Source organism: Rhinopithecus roxellana, chromosome 8 (assembly GCF_007565055.1).
Source record: "Rhinopithecus roxellana isolate Shanxi Qingling chromosome 8, ASM756505v1, whole genome shotgun sequence".
Taxonomy (NCBI): Eukaryota; Metazoa; Chordata; class Mammalia; order Primates; family Cercopithecidae; genus Rhinopithecus; species Rhinopithecus roxellana.
Genome location: NC_044556.1, coordinates 17,629,072 through 17,650,616, shown reverse-complemented (window position 1 = coordinate 17,650,616; position 21,545 = coordinate 17,629,072). Strand labels below are relative to the sequence as shown.

At 54.8% G+C, this 21,545-nt stretch overlaps 1 protein-coding gene across 6 annotated transcripts; it reads left to right on the top strand.

The window, feature by feature from the left end:
• The first annotated feature begins 355 nt into the window (after window positions 1-355).
• Window positions 356-15,425, top strand: PDE4C (phosphodiesterase 4C). 6 transcript variants are annotated; one of them, XM_030936420.1, is made up of 16 exons: window positions 414-555; window positions 797-1,305; window positions 4,214-4,405; window positions 5,538-5,574; window positions 5,657-5,730; window positions 5,955-6,007; window positions 6,367-6,479; window positions 6,563-6,656; window positions 7,482-7,645; window positions 7,825-7,923; window positions 8,360-8,524; window positions 8,609-8,708; window positions 10,001-10,155; window positions 13,102-13,224; window positions 14,042-14,224; window positions 14,708-15,425. In XM_030936420.1, exons 3-16 carry the CDS (start codon window positions 4,290-4,292, stop codon window positions 15,053-15,055), a joined length of 1,824 nt encoding a protein of 607 aa, XP_030792280.1. In that variant the 5' UTR covers window positions 414-555; window positions 797-1,305; window positions 4,214-4,289; the 3' UTR covers window positions 15,056-15,425. The 6 variants fall into 6 exon arrangements, with proteins under 6 accessions (XP_010384937.1, XP_030792284.1, XP_030792280.1 ...); XM_030936423.1 differs by having other exon boundaries at window positions 416-555; window positions 741-1,305; window positions 5,959-6,007; XM_030936419.1 differs by having other exon boundaries at window positions 416-555; window positions 741-1,305.
• The last annotated feature ends 6,120 nt before the right edge of the window (window positions 15,426-21,545 follow it).

Here is a 21,545-nt window from a genome sequence, read left to right as displayed (position 1 = left end):
AACATAAGGAGACCCCCCCCCCCCCACCCACCATCTCTCCAGAAAATACATTAGCCCAGGCGTGGTGGTGTGCATCTGTAGTCTCAGCTACTCGGGAGGCTGAGGTAGGAGGATCCCTTGAGCCCAGGAGGTTGAGGCTGCAATGAGCTAGGACTGTGCCACTGCACTCCAACTTGGGCAACACAGTGAGATCCTGTCTCAAAAAAAAAAGAAAAAAAGCAGTGGAGAGTTGCGTCTGACTCTGTGCCTCAGTTTCTCCGTTTGTCTCGGGGGTCGTCAGGGAGCCGCCAGTCGCGAGGCGGGGCCGATGCGCCCTTTGCCCCCTCCCCCGCTGGGCCCCGCCCCCGCAGCTGTCCAGAAAAGGTCCCGCGCAGCCGGCGATCAGTCCAGCCTCCACGCGGTCCTGGCGATGCAGGGCCTCCCCGCGCCCGCCCCGGCCCCCGGGCCCAGCTCCCCTCGGGGATCCCCGCGCGGCTCCCCCGGGCTCTTCAGGAAGCTTTTGGTGAATCAGAGCATCCGCCTGCAGCGGCGCTTCACGGTGGCCCATCCGCTGTGGTGAGGCGGGACAGAGGGCCTGGCGGGGTCACCGGGACGCCCGGTGTGGAGGTGGGAAGGGCAGGGACAGGGACAAGGGCAGGGACAGCTGGGGCCAGGGCCGGAGTCAGGGCATGGACGCTCTGCCTCTCCCTCGCTTTCTCTGTATCTCTCTCCCCCTACCCTACTCTACTTTTGTCTCGTAGTTGGTGACTCTGTCTCTCTCTGTCTCTGTCTGTCTCCACCCGCCGCCTGGATATAGGCCCAGGGGACCAGCCGTCTGTCTCCTTCCAGCTGTGAGGCCCAGAGTGGGACGGGCTGAGGCTCACGTCTCCTCCTGACCCTCGCCGGCCTAGGGCAGGCAGGCTGTGCGTCCTGGCAATGGGAGGAAGGGGAAGGGGCACTTCTCCCCTTGGCGCCCCCTCCCACCGCCATTCCGTCCCAGTGCCAGCAAAGAGATGCCCTGGGGGCCTCACAATGAACTCTGGGTGTCCACGGAGGAAGACCTGAATTGAGGGGGTTTTCGAGGCAGGGCGTTCGGGAGTCCCAGGATGAGCGCGCGCCCGCGCCCCGCAGCTGCTTACGCTGCATCCTCTAAGCACTCGGGTTCTGCATCCTCCACCCCTCTGGGTTCGAATCCCTGCCTTTCCAGAAACGACTGTGACCTCGTGGGGAGGGGTGGGGGCGAGACAGGGGTCCGGAGTGGGGCTTGTGGGCGCCGACTGTGACTGGCATCCTGCGCTCGGTCCGCGCCGAATTGGCACCCACTTGGTAAGTCTGGCATCCAAAGGCTGAGAGGGGAGGGAGGTCCCTCTGCAAGGTCATAGCTGGGGTTGGAGGGAGAAGGCATGATCGTGGTTCCTGGTGGTTTCATTTCAGCCAGGAAGTGGGGGACTGGGGGTTCTGTGTCCTGGAGAGCGACCTCGGGGCACCGAACACAAGCGAAGCACGGTCACTTCTGAAGGCGCTGGAGAGAGCGCAAGGACGTCGAGGGCACGTCGCGGGTACCCAGAAGTGAGGATGAACGAGGGCGGGCCCCGCGCAGGCCGGACCCGAACCCAAGTCCGAGCCTCTCTGGCTCAGTTTACCTCCCTGGCCAATGGGCAGCCGCGCCGTTCCCACAGCCAGGGGGCCCTACCCCCGCGCCGCCCGCGTCATGGAACCACAGCCTGACCCCGCCGCTCCCGGCTAAGTTTAGAGCAGAAAGAAAAACAGCCTCCCCCGCCCCAAGAAAACCCGGGCCCAGCCCTTAACCCTCTGCACCCGGGATCCGGATTTGCACACCCTGTGGCCGCTCCTGGCCTCAGTTTCCCTATTTGTCCATAGACGCGCTTTTCTGGAACCCTTGGGGAGAGGCGAGAGAGGGGTAGGGGGTCGCGACCCGCATGCCTGCCCCTCGAGGGGCAGATTTGGGGTATCCGCCGCCTCCAGCCCTCCCCTAAGAGCGTCTCCCATTGCGCCACAAAGCCCACGGCGCACCCCAGACTGGCCAGGGAAGGGTTAAGAAGCCCCCCCGCCTCGGCTGGCGGGGGGATCATCCCAGTCCCGCTAAACCCGCTGGAGTCGGACGGAACTGGCCGAGCGCAGCCGGTCTTAGTCGGAGATGCCCGAACTAGCCCCCGTGTAGCCGGACGTGACCGAACATGCCCGACCCGGCCCGAGCGTCACCCGGACTTGTTCGAAGCAGGCCGAGCGTAACCGGACTTAGACGAACAAGATCGAACTTATCCGAACTCTCCCGAGCTTAATCGGACGTAGCCGAATTCTCCCGAACTCATCAAACAAACTCTTCGGGACGAAGTCCAATTCGATGTGATCAGACCCAATTCAGACCCGGTCATACTTGACCAAATGCTGCCGAATCCCTCACCTCTACCCAGATCTGAGCCTACGCGGGGGTGCCGACCCAGCCCGTGGACGGGGATAGGGTGACCTTTGACCCAAAAGTCATGGCCGGGACCAGCTGGACACTGGCCCTCGGCCGGGAGCTGCGAGTCTCGGGCCGTCCCCGTTGTCTTCCTGTCGGTGCTGCTTCCGCCTGCCCTTCTTGAAAACCCCACCCCCAGATCACCACCTTCTCTTGGGCCTCAGTACTTGCCCTATGCCCTTTCTCTGACCTGTGACCCCAAAGAGGAGGGGCTAGAGGGTGTGGCCAGAGGGAAAGACAGGGTTTGAGGATAGAACGGGACAAGTAGTGTGGAGAAGGAGGAGAGTGCTCCGGGCAGAGGACACGGCCTGTGCAAAGACCCGGAGGTGGGAGAGAACAGGCGGAAAGTTCAGGCTGAAGATGAAGTGGAGGAGTGGGGGAGCCTAGGGCAGGACCTGGTTAGCTGGGGGCGTGGTCGACGGCCATGGGGCGGAGCCTTATGGGCTGAGGGTGGAGCCTGGAACGCTGGGGGCGTGGCAGTGGCCAAGGGTGTGGTCAAGTTGGCTGGGAGTGGGGTCTCTCTAGACTAAGGCACACGCAGGAGCTAGGCAGAACCCGGGCCTTCTCCAGGTAGAAGAATCCAAGAAGCTGTTTCCAGTCCACGTGTCCACCACGTGAGCTAGATCTCAGTTTGTCCCTTTGCAATATGGTCATCCTGTCGCAGTCCTTGGATGTTCGGTTGTAACTCCCTCAAAGAGCTCTTGGGGATGGGCTACATCACGCACATGTTAGCAGCAGGGGAGGCCGGGTGCTGTGGCTCATGCCTGTAATCTCAGTACTTTGGAAGGCCCAGGCAGGCAGATCAGGAGGTCAGGAGTTCAAGAGCAGCCTGGCCAACACGGTGAAACCCCGTGTCTAGTAAAAATACAAAAATCAGCCGGGCGTGGTGGTGCGCACCTGTAATCCCAGCTACTTGGGAGGCTGAGGCAAGAGAATTGCGTGAACCCAGGAGGCGGAGGTTGCAGTGAGCTGCGATTGTGGCCCCACTGCACTCCAGTGTGGACAACTGCACTCCAGCTCCGGCAACAGAGCGATACTTCATCTCAAAACCCCCCCAAAAAACAGAATGAAAAGAAACAGGGGAGGCCTGGTGCGGTGGCTCACTCCTGTAATCCCAGCAGTTTGGGAGGCGGAGGTGGCAGGATTATTTGAGGCCAGAAGTTCAAGACCAGCCTGGGCAAAATAGTGAGACCTGGTCTCTACAAAAAAATTTAAAAATTACCTGGGTGTTGGGGAGTGCTTCTGTAGTCTCAGCTACTCAGGAGGCTGAGGCTGGAGGATGGCTTAAGCTTAGCAGATTGAGGCTGCAGTGAGCTAGGATCATACCATTGCACTGCAGCCTGGGTGACAGAGTGGGGCCCTGTCAAAAAAAAAGAAAAGAAAAGAAAGAAAGAGCGAGCGAGAGAGAGAGAGAGAAAGAAAGAATGAGAAAGAGAAAAAAGAAAGAAAGAGAGAAAAATAAAAGACACAGGGTGGTGGAGGTCCAGAGAAAGTCAGTACCTGTCTATGGCCACACAGCCACTTTGAGGAAGATCTGGAAATGAGGTCCTGGAGAGTCCAGTGTAGACTCAAAGACCAAAGTGTGAGGGGTGCAGTTTCCTGAGGGTGCAGCTGGGGTCAGGTGAACAAGCTGGAAACCACACTTGCCTGACTGCCAAGCAGCCCCAGGGAGGATGCACCAGACAAGGTGGCCACAACCCGGCACCCAATTGTCATGACCCTCATCTCTGACCATGTCTTCTCTCCTTTCAGCTTTGACCTGGAAAATGGGCTCTCATGCGGGAGGAGGGCCCTGGACCCTCAGTCCAGCACTGGGCTGGGCCGGGTCATGCAGGCTCCAGTCCCGCACAGCCAGCGGCGCGAGTCCTTCCTGTACCGCTCAGATAGTGACTATGAACTCTCACCCAAGGCCATGTCTCGGAACTCCTCTGTGGCCAGTGACCTGTGAGTCTGGGGCTGGTGGAATGACACCTCCTCTACGCTCCCTCCTTCCTTTGTTCCTCTATTCAGCAAGTTCCTTCAAGTAGCCATTTGAGGAAGGTTTTGAAGTTCAGGTAGGAGTTTGCCAGGCAGCTCATTTATTCAATCAAGTGTGTAGAGAACTTGGCCTTTTGCTGGGGTGGGGGTGGTAATCCAAAAACATTAAGGTCGGCCGGGCATGGTGGCTCACGCCTGTAATCCCAGCACTTTGGGAGGCTGAGATCGGCCAATCACTTGAGGTCAGGAGTTCAGGACCAGCCTGGCCAACATGGTGAAACCCCGTCACTACTAAAAAATACAAAAATTAGCCAGGTGTGGTGGCGGGCGCCTGTAGTCACAGCTACTCAGGAGGCTGAGGCACAAGAATCGCTTGAATCCAGGAGGTGGAGGTTGCAGTGAGCCGAGATGGTACCACTGCACTCCAGCCTGGGCGACAGAGCAAGACTATGCCCAAAAAACAAACACATTAAGGCTAATTAGCGGCAAATGAAGAAATACTTTGATTTGACCTTCCTAGTGGGCATAATGAAAAGGGAAATACCGGCCGGGCGCGGTTGCTCAAGCCTGTAATCCCAGCACTTTGGGAGGCCGAGACGGGCGGATCACGAGGTCAGGAGATCGAGACCACCCTGGCTAACACGGTGAAACCCCGTCTCTACTAAAAAGAAATACAAAAAACTAGCCGGGCGAGATGGCGGGCGCCTGTAGTCCCAGCTACTTGGGAGGCTGAGGCAGGAGAATGGCGTAAACCCGGGAGGCAGAGCTTGCAGTGAGCTGAGATCCGGCCACTGCACTCCAGCCTGGGCGACAGAGCGAGACTCCGTCTCAAAAAAAAAAAAGAAAAGGGAAATACCTCCTTGCCCCTGGGACTCAGTTTCCCCATTTATGAGATGCCGATAAAGTGAGTGAATGGTTGGAGGGGCTGTGGAGGGGCTGTGGTGGGTCTCAGGGAGAGTCGCATGAAGGGAGCCCAGGGACTAAGAAGGCGCCCGGAGGAGAAGTCCTGAGAACAGGAACCCCTCAGCTGAGGGTATATGGTGTGGGTAAAAGCTGGAAGATGGGAGAGAACTCTTCCTGATGGCACGTCTCCTCGCAGACATGGAGAGGACATGATTGTGACGCCCTTTGCCCAGGTGGGTGTCCCCCGCCCTCCCTGCCCTGACCCCCTCCGGATCCGGCCTTTCCTTCCCACTGCCTACCACCTCCTCCCAACAGGTCCTGGCCAGTCTGCGGACGGTTCGGAGCAACGTGGCGGCCCTTGCCCGCCTGCAATGCCTAGGAGCGGCCAAGTAGGTAGAGGGCGGGGCGGGGGCGGGGGCGGGGCCGGCAGAGACAAGGTGGGCGGGGAGGGGCGGGACCGGCAGACGACGGAGGCGGGGCCTGGCGGAAAGCGGGCTGCAAATTGAGGCTGGGACTCCAGCGCCTAAGGGTGGGCTTGAGGGGCGGGGCCTGGAGGACTTGGGGGCGGTGCGAGATGGGCGGAGCAGCCACGCCTGAGGCTGCTGTACCGCAGGCAGGGACCCGTCGGAAACCCTTCATCCAGCAATCAGCCCCCTCCGCCTGCAGGTAAAGTACCTGTTCCTTCCCTACCCTGCTGAGGACAGCTGGGAGCTTCCTTTCCATAGTGACCTCCCCAGTCCATGAGCCCTTAGACTGGGGCTAATTGTAGCCCCACCCCTGCAAAAACAAACAATAACGCCCTCGGGGATAGACCCCACCACACCCATATTACAGATGAGGAGGCTGAGGCCCAGAGATCTCATGGTCACACAGCCACTCGGGGGACAGATCTGGAACTTGGGTCCAGGAGTCCTGGGTGGCCCCCGTGGGAACAGTTTCAGCGTCCAGATGCAGAGACGAAAGCGTGAGAGGCGTGGGGTCCCTGAGCAGGGGTGGGGCAGGCCCCTGACTGCCTCGGCTCCCAGAGGACACGGGGCAGAAGCTGGCATTGGAGACGCTAGACGAGCTGGACTGGTGCCTGGATCAGTTGGAGACGCTGCAGACCCGGCACTCGGTGGGGGAGATGGCCTCCAACAAGGTGAGGTGGGGCAGATCGCTGAGCTCACCTGCCTCGGCCCACGGTACCCCATCATCACTGTCTTCACCTTCCCTCCGCCCCAGTTCAAGCGGATCCTAAACCGGGAGTTGACCCACCTGTCTGAAACCAGCCGCTCCGGGAACCAGGTGTCCGAGTACATCTCCCGGACCTTCCTGGGTGAGCTTTGTTGAGTCACTGCCTGGACGATATTATAGGAGCACTAAGAAGCAAGAGAAATAAATATTTCTATTATAGACCTCAGTCCAGGGGAGATACAGCCTGACACAGACACCTTCAGCCCCATGAGTTAGGGCTGGATCAGAGGGAGGAACAAGGGGAACTTCCAGGAGCAGGGGACATTAAAGCTAGGGTTTTGAAGCATGAGTAGAAATTTGCCTAGGAGGAGATAGAGGGAACCAGACACCAGCTTGGGAGATGGAAAGGACACTAGGCTGTTTGGGGGGAAATGCGGAGCCCCAGGGCCATGCCTAGCAGAAGGGTTTACTGAAATCAGCTGTGAACAGAGGAGAGGGGTAGGTAGCTATAGGCAAGACAGGATTTTTTTTTTTTTTTTTTTTTGATACAGTTTCACTTTGTTGCCCAGGCAGGAGTGCAGTGGTGCAATCTCAGCCACTGCAACCTCCGCCTTCTGGGTTCAAGCAATTCTCCCGCCTCAGCCTCCCGAGTAGCTGGGGTTACAGGTGCCCGCCACCATACCTGGCTAATTTTTGTATTTTTAGTAGTGATGGGGTTTCACCATATTGCTCAGACTGGTCTTGAACTCCTGACCTCAAGTGATCCACCCACCTCGACCTCCCAAAGCACTGAGATTACAGGCATGAGCCACCGCATCCGGCCGACAGGGTCTTTACCCCGAACTTACTTTGGTTCCTGTAGAAAGGGAAATAGGTTGATCCCGGGGTTTGGCAAAGTTCAGGTCCTGAGGCCAGGCCCCAACAGGTGAAATCAGCTTCTGTAAGCCTCACCCTGGCCCATCTGCAGACCAGCAGACTGAGGTGGAGCTGCCCAAGGTGACCACTGAGGAGGCCCCGCAGCCTATGTCCCGGATCAGTGGCCTACATGGGTTCTGCCATGGTGCCAGCCTCTCCTCAGCCACTGTCCCACGCTTTGGGGTCCAGACTGACCAGGAGGAACAGCTGGCCAAGGTGGGTCCTCAACCACAATGCCAAGATCAAGGTTTGGCCCTTGGCTCTGTCTGCCTGTTTGCCCACCTATATACTAGGCAGTTGGGGCTCACTGTGGAACCTGGGGTGGGAGGATGGAGGCTCTAGAGTGTGGGGAAGTTGGGCTGGGGTTAATTAAGCTCCAGTTCTTCACATCTTAGGAGCTAGAAGACACCAACAGGTGGGGACTTGACGTGTTCAAGGTGGCGGAGCTAAGTGGGAACCGGCCCCTTACAGCTATCATATTCAGCATTTTTCAGGTACCTACCCTGCCCTTGGCTTCCAAGGAAAAACTCCTGGGGTTTCCTTCACCACTTCCTACCCTAGACCTCAGGGACACTCATTTTTCAAATCCTTTCTGACATTTCTGAAGGGGATAATTTGAGCAGGGTATTGAAGGATCAATAGGAGTTCACACAGATGAACAGTTCATTGTCCAGAAACCTCAGCCCTGGCCCCTGGCCCTGAAGAGGAGAGAAATCTGGAGAGAAGAGCTGGACACAGACATCCCCAGTCCTGTAGGGTCAGGGATGGACCACCAAAGAACACAGAGTGGAGGAGTCCAGGAGAGCAGGGAGGGCGTCTCAGAGGAGTGGGTGCTCGAGGCATGGATAGGAGTTCAGAAGAGAGGAGTAGGAACAGCGTGTGCTGCAGCCCCAAGACCAAGGCCCTGAGCCAGGATCTGTGATGGACCAGGAGCGGGACCTGCTGAAGACATTCCAGATCCCAGCAGACACACTGGCCACCTATCTGCTGATGCTGGAGGGTCACTACCATGCCGATGTGGCCTATCACAACAGCCTACATGCTGCCGATGTGACCCAGTCCACGCATGTGTTGCTGGCTACACCTGCCCTCGAGGTACTGCGCTATGATTGCAGGCAGGCGGGTGGGTGCAGGGCCCAGAGAACCCGCCCCTCTCACCTGTGCTCTCTGCCTGCTCAGGCTGTGTTCACAGACTTGGAAATCCTGGCTGCCCTCTTTGCAAGCGCCATCCATGATGTGGACCATCCTGGGGTCTCTAACCAGTTTCTGATTAACACCAGTAAGTAGGAGTGGGAAGTGGGTGCAGGAGGTGAGGCAGACCCCGCCTCTACCCTGTCTACCAGGTGATCTCAGGGAGTTCCCATCTGTCCTGAGCCCAGTCTCCCTGTCTATGAAATGACTATGACAGTCTTCCCTCCCTTCAGGGGCTTGGAGCAGGTCTGGGTGCACAGTAGGTGCTCAATAAATGACAGAATAATGAGCTGTGGCAGAGCTGATCTGGTTCCACCAAGGTCTTTATTTATTTATTTTTTAAGACAGGGTCTTGCTTTGTCACCCAGGCTGGAGTGCAGTGGTGCGATTTCGGCTCTCTGCAACCTCTACATCCCAGGTTCAAGCGATTCTCTAGCCTCAGACTCCCGGAGTAGCTGGGATTACAGGTGCATGCTACCATGCCCGGCTAAGTTTTGTATTTTTCATAGATACAGGGTTTCACTATGTTGCCCAGGCTGGTCTCAAACTCCTGGCCTCAAGCGATCTGCCTGCCTCGGCCTCCCAAAGTGCTGGCATTACAGTCATAAGTCACCACGCCTGGCCACTTCCACCAAGATCTTAACGTTTAGGATCATATGAGGAATCTGAAAAACTCGGTTGACAGGCAATTATTGGGCACCTTCTGTGTATAAGCCCTGGAGTGCTGGGGGTGAGAGTGGAGGCCCCTCACTCAAAGGGCCTAGAGTCCAATAAGACAAAAACTCAGTTGTTTATTTAACCAGCACTGAGAGACTGGGCATCATGGCTCGCACCTGTAATCCCAACACTGTGGGAGGCCGTGGTGGGAGGATTGCTTGAGTTCAGGAGTTCGAGACCAGCCTGGGCAATACAGTGAGACCTTGTCTCTCCAAAAAATAAAAAAAAATTAGCCAAGTGTGGTGGCACACACCGTAATCCCAATTACTCAGGAGGCTGAGATGGGAGGATCACTTGAGGCCGGGAGGTTGAGGCTGCAGGGAGCCATGATTGCACCACTGTGCTCCAGCCTGGGTGACAGCAAGACCCTGTCTCTAAAAAAGAAACAAACAAACAAAAAACATTACTGAGTACTCACTGTCTCTGGCCATAGTGGGTCTGTGAGGAGCCTTCCCAGTCTTGGGTAGGCAGAGTCAAACACAGATACCCCTGGCCCTGCAGTCAGGGAAGGGCCAGGGACATGGATGGTTTCTTACAGGAGGGCATGCTAGAGTTGGGCCTTCAATGCATAGTAGGAGTTTGCTAAGGATTTCCGAAAGCTGCTTTTGGGTAGAGTGGGTGGGGAGGGTGGATCTTGGGGCTCTCAGTCCCATATCCCCGCAGACTCAGAGCTGGCGCTTATGTACAATGATGCCTCCGTGCTGGAGAACCACCACCTGGCTGTGGGCTTCAAGCTGCTGCAGGCAAAGAACTGCGATATCTTCCAGAACCTCAGCACCAAGCAGCGACTGAGTCTGCGCAAGATGGTCATTGACATGGTGAGGCTAGGGCAGTAATAGGGGAGGGAGGGGCAGAGGGGAGGGGGGCATCCTTCTCATCTGCCAACAGCAGGGTGGGGCAATATTAGCATGGCCGGTGGTTCATCCAGACCCAGGCATGTCCTCACTCTGAGTCTGAGCTTCCTCGTCTGTGAAATGGAACAGTGGGGCCAGGAGCGGTGGCTCATGCCTGTAATCCTAGCACTTTGGGAAGCAGAGGCAGGCAGATCACCTGAGGTCACAAGTTCAAGACCAGCCTGGCCAACATAGTGAAACCTCGTCTCTACTAAAAATACAAAAATTAGCTGGGCGTGGTGGTGCGCACCTGTAATCCCAGCTACTCGGGAGACTGAGGCAGGAAAATTGCTAGAACCCAGGAGGCAGAGGGTGCAGTGAGCTGAGATCATGTCACTACACTTCAGTGTCAGCAACAGAGTGAGATTCCATCTCAAAAAAAAAAAAAAAGGGACAGTAACTGTCCAAACCGCAAGCCCTCTGCTGGGCTCAGCAGATCCTGGCTGTATGCAGGTGATATGGAAACTGTTTCTGGGGTCTCAAGTGCAACTTTTGCTGAGCCTTAAATTTGGCACATCTGGGTTGGGCACAGGCTCACACCTGTAATCCCAGCATTTTGGGAGGCTGAAGCAGGCAGATCACTTGAGGTCAAGAGTTCGAGACCAGCCTGACAAACATGGTGAAACCCCCGTCTCTACTAAAAATACCAAAATTAGCCAGGCGTGGTGGTGGGCACCTGTGATCCCAGTTACTTGGGAGGCTAAGGCAGGAGAGTCGCTTGAACCTGGGAGGTGGAGGTCGCGGTGAGCTGAGATTGCACCACGGCACGCCAGCCTCAGCAACAGAATGAGACTCTGTCTCAAAAAAAATAAAAATAATTAAGCAGCCAGGCACGGTGGCTCAGGCCTGTAATCGCAGCACTTTGGGAGGGTGAGGCAGGTGGATCATGAGGTCAAGAGATCAAGACCATCCTGGCCAACATGGTGAAACCCCATCTCTACTAAAAATACAAAAATTAGCCAGGCGTGGTGGCACGCGCCTGTAATCCCAGATACTCAGGAGGCTGAGTCAGAAGAATCGCCTGAACCTGGGAGGTCGAGGTTGCAGTGAGTGGAGATAGCGCCACTGCATTCCAGCCTGGCGACAGAGCAAGACTCTGTCTCAGAAAAAAAAAAAGAAAAAAAAAATTAAGCACATCTGTCCATTTGATTTTTTTTTAAGTAGGGGCACATCAGTAGGTTTTGGGGTCTCATGCCTCATTAATGCACTTAACAAGCATTTATTGAGCACCTACTATGTGCTTGATCTGTGCAAAGACAGTTCCGGCCTTTATGAAATTCATGATCTGTAGGGCAGACGGCCACAGAGGTGGTAGCTGTGACTGGGGACCTGCAGGCAGAGCGGTGAGGAAGGAGGTTCAAGGTGCTTTCAGAGCCCAGACCAGCCAAAGAGATCAGAGAGGGGTTCCTGGAGAGGGAACATTAAAGCCAGGATGTGCAGAATGAGGAAGACTACGGGACGGGGAACTGTGTTCCCAGCAGTGGGAACCACATGTGAGGACTACAGGCGCGCCTCCATGCCCAGCTAATTTTTGTATTTTTAGTAGACATGAGGTTTCACCATGTTGGCCAGGCTGGTCTCGAACTCCTGACCTCATGATCCACCCGCCTTGGCCTCCCAAAGTTCTGGGATTACAGGCGTGAGCCACCACGCCTGGTGGTCATTCTGGTTTTTAAACATCTGTGCCCAGAGTTAAAAACAGCCCTCCAAGGCTGGGCATGGTGGATCACACCTGTAATCCCAGCACTTTGGGAGGCCAAGGCAGGTGAATCACGAGGTCAGGAGATCGATACCATCCTGGCTAACATGGTGAAACCCCGTCTCTACTAAAAATACAAAAAATTAGCTGGGCGCAGTGGCACGCACCTGTAATCACAGCTACTCGGGAGGCTGAAGCAGGAGAATCACTTGAACCCGGGAGGCAGAGGTTGCAGTGAGCCGAGATCACACCACTACACTTCAACCTGGGTGACAGAGCAAGACTCCGTCTCACAAAAATAAAATAAAATAAAATAAATTAAAAAAAAAAAAGAAAAAAGAAAAAAGAAAGAAACAGCTCTCCAGGGCACATGGCAGCCACATGGAAGTTTGAGGGGTATGAAGTCACATCCCTCCCCACAGTGAGCTGCAAACTCCCTTGCAGCTTTGGACAAGGTCCTCCAGCTGCCAGAGGCCCTCAACCTCCTCCGTCTCACCTCCATCTCTCTTGAGCTCACTTCTTCCAGCCACAACCACCTCTTCTAGGTTCCTCTTATGTACCCAACTCTTCCAGTCCCTTTGCACACACCTCATCCTCCACGCTGTCCTCAGGTACAACTCACCTTAGCACGTAAGCAGCCCTGTGGGATCAGAATTGGGGTTGGAGGAGGCCGGAAGGGTCAACAGAGGCATCCTAGAGGATGGATTATTTGAAAAGGGTTTTGAGGAATGAGTGGGAGTTGGGAAGTGGCATTCCAGGCAGAGGGAAAAACCTGGCTAAAGATCTGGAGGTTCTAGGGTTTGCTGTGACTCACCGAATGCCTACCTGCCCCACCTACCCCACAGGTGGATTTCACTGATTACATTGCCCACCCACTGTGGGAGACTTGGGCTCACAAGTCCCAGATGCACAGGTTTGGTCACCTCCCCCCCCACCTTGTCACACATGTAGAATTCATGGCCAACCCAAACAACCTCCCAAAAGGGGCTCCTGACTGAGCCCCTCTTGTGAGCAGGGTTTGCAGTGAATGCCGTTGCATCCTCCCATTTCACAGATGAGTATGCTGAGGCCCAGAAGGCTGATTCTGAGCTGGAGTGGCATCTAGGAGTTGGGAGTGAGGGTCAGGGTGGGCAGGGTCCTTGCACCTGTCACCTTCCCTTGCCTGCCCCCAGGTGCTGGCCACAGACATGTCCAAACACATGAACCTCCTGGCTGACCTCAAGACCATGGTGGAGACCAAGAAGGTGACAAGCCTCGGTGTCCTCCTCCTGGACAACTATTCCGACCGAATCCAGGTGTGTAGCTGGTCGGGCCCCGGGGCCTCCTTTTTATATTTTGGTTTTACTTTAAAAACAATTTTAGCTAGGCCTCTTACACATTTAGTGTGAGTGAAGGCTGGGGGCAGTGGCTCACACCTGTAATCCCAACACTTTGGGAGGTTAAGGCGTGAGGATCGCTTGAGGTCAGGAGTTAGAGGCTGCAGTGAGGTGTGATTGCACCATTGCACTCTGGTCTGGGCAACAGAGTGAGACCCTGTCTCTTAAAAGAAAAAAAAAAAAAAAGAAATTAAAAAAAGAAGCCTGGCTCAGAGGCTCACACCTGTAATCCTGGCACTTTGAAAGGCTGAGATGGGCGGATCGCTTGAGCTCAGGAGTTCAAGACTAGCCTGGGCAACACCTTGTCTCTACAAAAATACAAAAATTAGCCGGGCATGGTGGCACATGCCTATGGTTCCAGTTACTCGGGAGGCTGGGGTAGGAGGATCATTTGAGCCTGGGAGGCAGAGGTTGCAGTGAGCCAAGATCTTGCCACTGCACTCCAGCCAGGGTCACAGAGTGAGACCCCATCTCATTTAAAAAAAAAAAAAATTGGAGAGGACCTCCATTTTTGCAATTCTCATTTAGCTTCATTTATGAAGTGCCGACTGTATGCCAAACTTGAAGAAATGTCAAGAGTCGCATGCCTATGCCTTAACCACTTCTTCAGGTCTCAAGCCTCAGTTTCCCCACCTGTAAGATGAATGTGTCCATGGCACCAAGCCTGTCTGTGGGGGTGCCAGGTCCAGATGTGGCTGGGCCCCTCCAGTGCCCTCCCGAGCCTCGCTGTCTGTAGGTTTTGCAGAATCTGGTGCACTGCGCTGACCTGAGCAACCCTACCAAGCCGCTGCCCCTGTACCGCCAGTGGACAGACCGCATCATGGCCGAGTTCTTCCATCAGGGAGACCGCGAGCGTGAGTCGGGCCTGGACATCAGTCCCATGTGTGACAAGCACACGGCCTCCGTGGAGAAGTCCCAGGTTGGCAGGGGACTGGGCTGAGCTGGTAGACACTGGGAGAGAGTAAAAGGGAGGGGCTGAGCCAACCCCATGAGCCCTGGCTTGGCCCTGGCTGGCTAGCCAGGGAGTGTGTCCTAAGGGTGCTGTCTGGGCCGAGTTAGACCTGGGATCCATTCTCTCTGGGCTTCAGGGAGAGGGACATGCACTTCTGGGGTTTGGAAACATCTATTCTGGGTAACATGCGGGACCCTGGAGGGGCTTCCAGTCTGGGGGACATGTACATTCACCCCTGTGGGGTCAGAATTGGGGTTGGAGGAGGCCAGAAGGCTTAAAGGAGGCATTCTAGACAGTGAGTTATTTGAAAATGGTTTTGAAGGATGAGTAGGAGCTGGGAAGCGGCATTCCAGGCAGAGGGAACAACTTAGCTAAAGATCTGGAGGTTGGATTGAGTCTAGGGTTCACTGTGACTCACCAAATGCCTATCTGCCCAACCCCCCGCCACAGGTGGGTTTCATTGACTACATTGCCCACCCACTGTGGGAGACTTGGGCTGACCTGGTCCACCCAGACGCACAGGACCTGCTGGACACGCTGGAGGACAATCGAGAGTGGTACCAGAGCAAGATCCCCCGAAGTCCCTCAGACCTCACCAACCCTGAGTGGGGCGGGCCTGACAGATTCCAGTTTGAGCTGACTCTGGAGGAGGCAGAGGAAGAGGATGAGGAGGAGGAAGAGGATGGGGAAGAGACAGCTTTAGACAAAGAGGCCTTGGAGTTGCCTGACACTGAACTCCTGTCCCCGGAAGCTGGCCCAGACCCTAGGGACTTACCCCTCGACAACCAGAGGACTTAGGGCCAGCCCTGCGTGAACTGCAGGGGCAATGCATGGTTAATCTCTTTGGCTCTTGGCAGGCAGACTTTCCAGGAAATGGCTCCATGTGGCTTCTGCTTCACTTTCCCACCCACTGAGGGAGACAATCAAGTTCTTAGTCATAGGTGGCTCTCAGGGTCTAATTGGAGGCACCTGGCTGGGGTCCACTCTGACCCCAGACTTGCCTAAAAGAGCTCTCCAAGGGGCAGCCTCTTAGAATGCCCTTGGGATCTTTCTCCTGGGCTTCTATCCCTGCGAGGAGAGGTGCTGTCTGCTAGAGCCTCTAGCCCACCCTCTCCAGTGGTCACTCTTGAGCCACATCTGTCACTTAATTATTTCCTTCTTTGTCAAATATGTATTGCCCATCTACTTCATACCAGCTTTATGCCTCTGTAGTAGTCCTGCACAAGGGGTGGGGGAGTCAGGAGACCATCCCAAAGGCATCTCACCGTCTTCCTCTACCAAGCAGCTCTCTGCAAGAGCATGGAAATGTGAGTGGGGAAATTTTCAGCACCAAAGCTTCATTCATACCCAATTTTGTTTCTGAAACTGTGGTAGGGGGCAGGAAGAGGAGCAGAAAAGGGGCTGGGCAAGGCATGGTGGCTCATGCCTGTAATCCCGGCACTTTGGGAAGCTGAGGTGGGAGGATCACTTGAGCTCAGGAGTTTGAGACCAGCCTGGGCAACATAGCAAGACCCCCATCTCTGAAAAAAAAATTAGCCAGGTATGGCGGTGTGCACCTGTAGTCCCAGCTACTCAGAAGGTTGAGACAAAGAGGATCACTTGAGCCCAGGAGTTGGAGGCTGAAGAGAGCTATGATTGTATCACTGCACTCCAGCCTGGGCAGCACAGCAAGATCCTGTCTAAAAGAAAAAAAAAGACCGGGCGCAGTGGTTCACGCCTGTAGTCCCAGCACCTTGGGAGGCCGAGGAGGGTGGATCACATGGTTGGGAGATCAAGACCATCCTGGCTAACATGGTGAAACGCTGTTTCTACTAAAAATACAAAAAATTAGCCGGGCATCGTGGTGGGCGCCTGTAGTCCCAGCTACTGGGGAGGCTGAGGCAGTAGAATGGCATGAACCCCAGAGGCGGAGCTTGCAGTGAGCTGAGATCGCACCACTGCACTCCAGCCTGGGCGACAGAGCAACACGCTGTCTCAAAAAATAAATATATAAATAAAAATAAAAATAAAAAAAGAAAAGAGAAGGAAAGGAAAGAGAGGGGGGCTCTGAGGCTGAGCACGGTGGCCCATGCCTGTAACCCCAGCACTTTGGGAGGCTGAGGTGGGTGGATCGCCTGAGGTTAGAAGTTCGAGACCAGTCTGGCCAACATGGTGAAACCCCATCTCTACTAAAAATACAAAAATTAGGCCGGGCGCGGTGGCTCAAGCCTGTAATCCCAGCACTTTGGGAGGCCGAGACGGTTGGATCACGAGGTCAGGAGATCGAGACCATCCTGGCTAACACCGTGAAACCCCGTCTCTACTAAAAAATACAAAAAACTAGCCGGGCGAGGTGGCGGGCGCCTGTAGTCCCAGCTACTCGGGAGGCTGAGGCAGGAGAATGGCGTAAACCCGGGAGGCGGAGCTTGCAGTGAGCTGAGATCCGGCCACTGCACTCCAGCCTGGGCGATAGAGCGAGAATCCGTCTCAAAAAAAAAAAAAAAAAAAAAAAAAAAAAAACGAAAATTAGCTGGGTGTGGTGATGGGCACCTGTAATCCCAGCTACTTGGGAGGCTGAGGCAGGAGAATCACTTGAACTCAGACGGTGGTGGTTGAAGTGAGCCGAGATCGTGCCACTGCACTCCAGCCTGGGCAACAGAGCAAGACTCTGTCTCAAAAAGAAAAAAAAAAGAAAAGAAAAAATTGCCAGGCCAGGTGGCTCACACCTGCCTGTAATCCTAGCACTTTGGGAGGCGGAGTGGGGGTGGATCGCCTGAGGTCAGGAGTTTGAGATCAGCCTGGCCAACATAGTGAAACTCTGTCTCTACTAAAAATACACAAAATTAGAGACCGGGCGCGGTGGCTCACGCCTGTAATCCCAGAACTTTGGGAGGCCGAGGCAGGCGGATCACGAGGTCAGGAGTTCAAGACCAGCCTAGCCAACATGGTGAAACCCCACCTCTACTAAAAATACAAAAATTAGCTGGGTGTGGTGGTGGGCGCCTGTAATCCCAGCTACTTGAGAGGCTGAGGCAGGAGAATCACTTGAATCTGGGAGGTGGAGGTTCCGGTGAGCCGAGGTCATGCCATTGCACTCCAGCCTGGGCGACAACAACAAAAAGAAGGGGCTCTGTGCCCGACATGTCTCTGAAGACTGATTTAACTTATGCACCAGTTGTTGCTTTAAGTCGCTGTATTTTCTGTCTTCGGTGTCTCTGGATGTAGGAGCCCCCTGCTTTCTCTGTCCTCAGAACTCCATGCTGGGTCCCCAACATGTTGCTCTTTCCCTAGGACAGCAATAAAAACACACAATTTTCCCCTCCCTAGCGGGTCTCTAAGTCTCCTGATTCCTGAAACTGCCTCAGACTCCCCCTAGAGGGAGGCCCCTGAAGCTTTCTTGCCATCATAGCCCCTTCTGGGCCTCAGTTTCCCCTCTGTAACCTGATCCTAGTACTTGGATAAACTCCGATTGGGGGTGGGGAGTTGTTGTCTGTTACCTCCCTGAAATATCCTAGACATTTGGGGTACTGAGCATTTATCTGGGGTTAAATAAAATCTTTACATCTTAAGACATTCGATTGACCAAATTGAGCGTCCTGGCCATTTCACTGATGGGGAAACAGGCACAGAGCCGTCCTCTTGCCAGCACAAAGTCAAGCATCTGGGCGCCCAATATTAGCCAGCGGCGCCCCCTGGTGGCGCGCGCTTCTCGGGGGTTGGCGGGTGGGTTGGAGGGGTGGCATCCTCCCGCCCTGATGGTCTCACTTACCGCACCTCGCCGGGAGGAGCTCCTCCTGCTGGTCGGGACTCCGAGTGGACTGAGAGCACCATGCTCAAGCCTAGGGTTCAATCCCCGCCTCCGGAAGCCTCAGTATCCATCCCTACCCTCTGCCTCCCTCTTCGCGTTCCTGAATATTTATACAAGATACAGGCGTCATCACAGCCGCCCTCGGCTTCCAGAGCAGCTGGCTTCGTTCGTAAATATTATAACCACTCAGAATTCATCATCATCACAGTTAATGATAAAATCCCACAGTGCCAGAACTAAAAGTCATCCGGGTTCACGAACTTGGTGCATTTCCTTCCAGACTTTTAAAAGGCAGAGATTTAGGGAATTTTTTTCCCCAAGATTTTTCCCCCAGTCCCCTTACAAAGTAATACGTGGGCCGGGCGCCGTGGCTCAAGCCTGTAATCCCAGCACTTTGGGAGGCCGAGACGGGCGGATTACGAGGTCAGGAGATCGAGACCATCCTGGCTAACACGGTGAAACTCCGTCTCAACTAAAAAATACAAAAATCTAGCCGGGTGAGGTGGCGGGCGCCTGTAGTCCCAGCTACTCGGGAGGCTGAGGCAGGAGAATGGCGTGAACCCGGGAGGCGGAGCTTGCAGTGAGCTGAGATCCGGCCACTGTACTCCAGCCCGGGCGACAGAGCGAGACTCCGTCTCAAAAAAACAAAAACAAAACAAAACAAAAAACCGAAGTAATACGTGTTCATTGTAGAAAATTTGGGAATAATGGAAATGTATAAAGAAGGAAATAAAATTCTGCTGTATCTCCACCCATAGATTATCTGCAGTATTTTGCCTTATTTCCCTCCATTTTTTCTCCATCTGTTATAAGATATTCATATTTATTTTCTTTCTTACTCTCTCTCTCTCTTTTTTTTTTTTTTTGAGATGGAGTATATTTAGTAGAAACGGGGTTTCAGCACGTTGACCAGGCTGGTCTTGAACTTCTGACCTCAGGTGATCCACCCACCTCAGCCTCCCAAAGTGCTGGGATTACAGGCGTGAGCCACCATGCCTGGCCCCCTATTGGGTTTTAAGTTAGTGTCTTCTTCCCCAAGAAGTCATCCCTGGACCCATATCTGGGATACTTTTTTTTTTTTAATTTTTTTTTTTTTTCTTGAGACAGAGTCTCCCTGTTACCACCCAGGCTGGTGTGCAGTGGTAGTGCGATCTCAGCTCACTGCAACCTCCGCCTCCCTGGTTCATGCGATTTTCATACCTGAATCTCCCAAGCAGCCTCCTGGGACAGGCACCACCACACCAGGCTAATTTTTGTATTTTTAGCAGAGATGGGGTTTCACCATGTTGGCCAGGCTGGTCTCGAACTCCTGACCTCAAGGTCAAGAAGTGATCCTCCTGCCTCGGCCTCCCAAGGTGCTGGTATTACAGGCATAAGCCACCGTGCCTGGCCAAATTTTTATTTTTATTTGTCTAGTGTAGACGATAGGGTGGGGCCATGGGGAGGCCTCTGGACTTTCCTCTGAGTGGGGCCGGCCTGGAAGCCCAGCCCCTTCTCCCACCAGCTCTGTCTCCCCTGCCACACAGAAAATGCTCCAAGCCCGCAGCCCCTCCCCCAGCTCAACCATTTCTAATTGCAGAGCCCAGTGCTGCTCTGGATAATCAAGGGCTTGCATTCTTTTTACATTTAAATTAAGTAATTAATTTTTTGAGACACGGTCTCACTCTGTCGTCCAGGCTGGAGTGCAGTGGCACGATACCGTTTCCTACAGCCTCGACCTCCTGGGCTCAAGTGATCCTCCTACTTCAGCCTCGGGAGTAGCTGGGACCACAAGCACGCGACACCACACCCAGCTGATTTTTAAATTTTTTGTAGAGACGGGGCCTCCCTATGTTACCCAGGCTGGTTTCCAATTCCTGGGCTCAAGCGATCCTCCCGCCTTGGTCTCCCAAAGTGGTGGGATTACAGGAGTGAGCCGCCTCACCTGGCTATTTTTACTTTAAAATACTACGTCAGTGACAGAAGGTTTTGCACATTCTCGTGGCTCACTTTTCTCTTCCTGGGGAAAAAAGGCAGGAGGTATTTCCGAGAACCATCCATGTAGGAAGCGTGCCTTTGGGCGATCAGGGAGCTGAGCAGCCTAAAACCTCCTCCCCTCCAACGGGGCCGCAGGCAAGGGCTTGGACCAGCTGCCCTGGAGCCCCCACAGAGCACGGACTACCGCGTGGGCGCGGAGGGCGGGGAGAATGGGAGGTGGATTTCTTTTTATTTTATTTTTTGTTTTTCTGAATTTTCCCAATTTCTCCGCAGTGGATTCGTGATACTTTTATAGCCCGAGTGGGGGAGGAGGGAGCAAACATGTTACCCTAAAAAGAAAAAATAAATTTCCCAAATGCAAACGGTGCGGAGACATGGGGTTGGGCGTCCCAGTACTTCCAGGGCGTTGGGGGCGGGCTGGGGACGGGGTTGGCGGCGGCTGGGCCTCGAGGCGCTAAGTTATTCTGGTCTCTCGGCGCCTCTGCAGCTGGCGAGCTTTTTATAAACAGGACGAGTCACCCCCAACACACACACACACTCCAGCCCCGCCTACTGGGAGGTGTGGGGGGAGAATCTAGGGGATTAGGACTCTCCTGGGGGCCACACACCCCTGGAGGGTTTGAAAGCTGGCGTAGAGGGCGCAGGAGACCCAAAGTGGGGGCTGGGGTTTCGGGCTCCTCCCCCCTCCCCAAATTCTGACTTCTTTCCCTGAAGATTTGGAGGAATAAACGATGGACCATCTTAGCTCCCAAAAGGCTCCATTTGCTTTCCCAGGATGGAGGGAGGGGCGTCTCCCAGCCCCCGGGTCTTTGAACCCGAGCATTGAAGGACTGGAGGCTTCGGCTGGTGCCCTCCCTGTTTCCCGGGACATTTACCGCAGGCTTTAAGGGGTTTCCAGGACAGGTCGCTTCTCTGTTCCTGCTAAACCTTTTCTTCGAATTTTCCTCTTGATGACGGGGCGCAGGGAGGGGAGGGGTTCCCAGAGAGTCCGTCAGCCCCTTCCTCCTTTTCTGGGAACGGTGGGGAGAGGTGGCTGTCTTGACCTCTACTTCTTTCTTTTCAAACCTCAGAAACGGGGAGAAGGGTGGAGTCTTTACTAGCTCCTCCCTCAGTGGGGGTCTTACGCCTCGGGAATGGGACAGGGGTCCTTCTTGACCCTTGTTTATTCTTTTGTTTTTATTTTGAACCCCATTTGTGTGAGGGCATAAAACATCTCTTGGGCCTCGGTTTTTCTTTACTGCAATTGGGAGTCAGGGGCATTTACCAGGGGTCACAGCACCTTGGACTAGACGGTGGCCTCAAGAGTCCCTACCTGGGGTGGGCGCGGGCGGATAAGGGAACCGCCCCTCGAAGACCTGGGCTCAGCCAAGGCCTCAGACTCTCGACCCTTCAATCGCCCAGATGCCACCATTGGACAGGAGGAGGGAGTAGACAATCGTTGATTGGCTACTCCGCCCGTCGCTCGAGGGCTTAAGCCAGTGAGAGAACGCTGAGGGGCCCCGCCTCCCCGAGGCGGACGAGAGG